The sequence below is a fragment of the Eimeria mitis genome, genomic scaffold (assembly GCF_000499745.2).
Source record: "Eimeria mitis Houghton genomic scaffold, Emh_scaff5542, whole genome shotgun sequence".
In the NCBI taxonomy this organism is placed as follows: Eukaryota; Apicomplexa; class Conoidasida; order Eucoccidiorida; family Eimeriidae; genus Eimeria; species Eimeria mitis.
Genome location: NW_024015546.1, coordinates 1 through 3554, shown reverse-complemented (window position 1 = coordinate 3554; position 3554 = coordinate 1). Strand labels below are relative to the sequence as shown.

Here is a 3554-nt window from a genome sequence, read left to right as displayed (position 1 = left end):
CGGCGTGGACCGACCCACAGCGAACGTGGACCGCTGTTGCAGGACGTATGGCTCATGACTCCGATCCTAAGACTTTAAGCTTGCTGCCAAATGCCAGTGCAGCATAGTATCCTTCAGGATATTACTTCAAGCGACGCGCCAGCCGCTGCCCCTGCGGGGTTGCCAACGCTGGAATCGATATTCACTCGATCGGAGAACTTGAGAGGCAGCGACAGCCGTTCCGCTCCGTGCCTGCGTGTTGTTCTGGCAGCCTTCGCCTCTATCAGCGCAGTTGTATTGCTCGTGCTTTTTTGTTCGCGCGTCTACGGCAGACGGGCACTCCAGAGCATTAGCAGGCGTAGGCTGGCCAGCCCTGAGGATAGTGATGAGGAAGTTGACGTTTGCGGGTTCTCTAGTGACGAAGACGAGGAGTCGCAGTACCGGAGACCACGTTTCAGTTTGCCTGCTGGAGAAGAGAAGCATCTTCCCATCAAAAAGAGACTGTTGACAAGAGCGGCGGAACCAGCCATCCGTGGTATTGCTTCTCCCCAGCGGCAAGANTCAAAAAGAGACTGTTGACAAGAGCGGCGGAACCAGCCATCCGTGGTATTGCTTCTCCCCAGCGGCAAGAGCAGCCGCGGGAGCAGGATGAAGGCCTTACAGCTGCGTTCCGTCCATCCCCACCTGAATCGACTTCAGGGCGAGAGCAGCTCGGCCTCTCCTCACTTCCGGCTCCCACACCACTGTCTTCAGCCCAACTGCGAGCTCCAGCAGAGCTCGATGCAGCAGCAGGAATGCTGAATCTCCGCCCTCAACAGCGTGCTGCTGGACGCCGTGCTTCAGGTACAAGGCGAAGCATCTTCGTGGAGTTGCGGAAGCTGCAGCGGCAGATGGGCTACTTGCAGCGGCGTATGTACCTGCTGCAGCGGCAGCAGCGGCAGCAGCGGCAGCTGCAGCTTAAGATGCGCCAGTTCCAGCAACAGATGTACCTACCGCAGCACCACCAGACGAAGCAGAAGCGGCGGACTGGCGAGTTCCAGCAACAGATGCACCTGCTGCAGCAGCAGCAGCAACGGCAACAGTGGCAGACGCCCAGGTATGGGCAACACCGGCAACAACAACAGGACCATTTCCAGCAGATGCAGGAACAGCATGATCTGTACCAAGAGCGTCAGCACATGTTTTGGGAGCAACGACAGCAGCATTATTTGCTCCAACCGCAGCAGCAGCCGGTAATTCAAGAACAGGTGCAGCGGCGAGCGCAGCAGCATTTGATGCAGCAACAGGAGCAGCAGCAGCTGTTCGAGGTGCCAGAGCCGGAGCATGTAACACGCGATCATGAACAGCATCAGAACATGCTACAGGACGAGCAGCAGGGGTCGTTGGAGGAGATGCGTAAACAGCAGCGCGATCAACGTAAGCCGTGTCGAGAACAACAAGAGGAACTGGAGCCACCCCCGAAAGAGCAGCGCCAGCTGTTGCAGCATGCGGATCCGCTCGCAGAAGAGTTGATGGTAGACGAATGGACTGAACCGGAGTCGCCGAGCTCTGAGGTGCCTCAGCCCAGCATCTCTCAACAGGCATTGCAGCCTCCTTCTGCTCCAGCAGCTTCAGGTCCCTCGATAAACGAATATTTCCGCATGCAGGTGACTCCTGGTTTCGTACTGGCTGCTCGTGACGCATCACGTGCTGCTTCTTCACGAGCGTCAAGAGATGAAGATGCTGCAGCTTTTGCAGCAGGAGCTGCAGTAGCAAGCGCACCAGGCACCTCGCCCAGTGCTGGGATGTCCTCTGCTGCATCGGCGAAAAACGTAGGCGTCACCCGCTCGGAAACACCGACACTGAGTAGTTTGTTGGTTCGCCAGAGAAGTGAAGGTGTAATAACAGCCTCAGCTGCTAGACGAGCAGCAGCAACTGCTATAAGAGCAGCGGCAGCTGGCGGAACAGCAGCAGGAGCTAGTGGAACAGTAGCAGAAGCTGGTGAAGCGGAAACAACAGTTGCTGGAACAGGAGCAGCAGCCGCAGGAAAAGGGGCAAAAGCTGCTGAAGCAGGAGCTTCAGCAATTTCTCATTTGCTGGAGACGCCACCGGCTACTATGCTGGAACACCCGTTCGTGCGTCTGCCCAAGCCAGTGCTACATACGTCTACGAGTTCAATTTCCGTTGACTTGGCGTATGCAGTGTCCCATCCGCATAGCATGCGGAGCATCGNTGGTACCAGAACTGATAGGGCGCTTGATGTACTATGAAGGGCAGGACCTCACGAAAGACTTCGCCTGTCGTGCAGTTGTGCGACTGGGGATTCGTTTCCTCGTGCTGGATGCTATTGTGTCCATCTTCTCAGTTCTCGAACAGACGCCAGAGGAAAAGCATTGGAAGCTCGTAGCAGATGCTGTTAGCCACGCCGTGCCGGATGCCATCCAAAAGTCCAACGTCTTAGAGCTGACCAATTTCTCCCTATCATTATGTCAGAAGCTCAGCAGTGCAATACAAATACTCAAGACGGGAAGAAGGCCGGTTGCTGCAGAACTCATCAGGATCAAGCAAATGCTGTTCTGCTCACCTCTTTCGCCGCGGCGTTTCAGGAATAACGATTTTGATGCCTGGAGGCGGCAATGCGACGGTCGCATCGATGGGCCGTAGTTTCCCCCAGCAGAGAAGCGGACATCACATGCGTTTTAACGGAAGCCGAAGGAAATATGAGAAAAAACACAAATTTAATTCAAGAAGGGCAAACGCGCCCTGTGCTGTGCCCGCTTGCATTCATCAACCATCGGGGGCTATTACAGCGACCACTTCTAATCTTCTTGGACTGTCGGGTACAAAATAACAACTATNCAACCATCGGGGGCTATTACAGCGACCACTTCTAATCTTCTTGGACTGTCGGGTACAAAATAACAACTATTAACAATTCCAGGCAAACTACGCCACAACAGATGTTGAATTCAAAAAACACCCTTTTTCCAGCTGGAGGCCTTCCGCACGAATATGGACGGAGCGAAAACGCCGCAGACAACTGAAATGAAGTAAACGAAGCTTGATGAGAGAGGCAACAAAGCTTTGATTGCCTTCAGTTTTATTGCGCTGAGCTGTATGGGTATCTGATACGGCCTGGCTGAAGGCGTCTCAGGAAATGACTGCAGGTCTTATCCCAGGTGCGACAACACCATGGCAAGGTGTTTGCGCACCCATCTCTGCGTTTACACGCTTTCTTGTGCCTAGACATTGGGACTTTTGCGAAGCATTTGGGTGGCGCCAATGATGCGTGATCCAGTGGGAAATGCTTCGTTCTGTAGATAACAGCAAACAGAATGGCTCACTTCATGCTATGGCCTGTCAGAAACATTGTCCGCTTGACGCTGGTAAAGGCATTTCCTACTTGGACCCCGTGGGCCAAGGAGGTGGTGTTTCACAATTGTCTATGGTATTAGCCCATGCACCGAACGGGAGGCGACGGCATGGCTGTACGTGTTGTTGCTTTTCAGCGGGAGTTGAGCCAAGATGCTCTGCAACTGATGGCAAGCTTCTTCCTCTCCACACAAGCCCCAGTCACTTGAGGCGCAGTGGCCAGG

The 3554-nt window shown here is 54.4% G+C and overlaps 1 protein-coding gene across 1 annotated transcript; it reads left to right on the top strand.

Annotated features, from left to right (window-relative positions):
• Positions 1 to 90: 90 nt before the first annotated feature.
• Positions 91 to 2622, top strand: EMH_0082650 (uncharacterized protein; the record flags this gene model as incomplete). Its single annotated transcript, XM_038022815.1, has 3 exons — positions 91 to 514; positions 823 to 2097; positions 2231 to 2622. The coding sequence occupies 3 exons, from the start codon at positions 91 to 93 to the stop codon at positions 2620 to 2622; spliced, it is 2091 nt and encodes a 696-aa protein (XP_037878669.1).
• Positions 2623 to 3554: the final 932 nt, after the last annotated feature.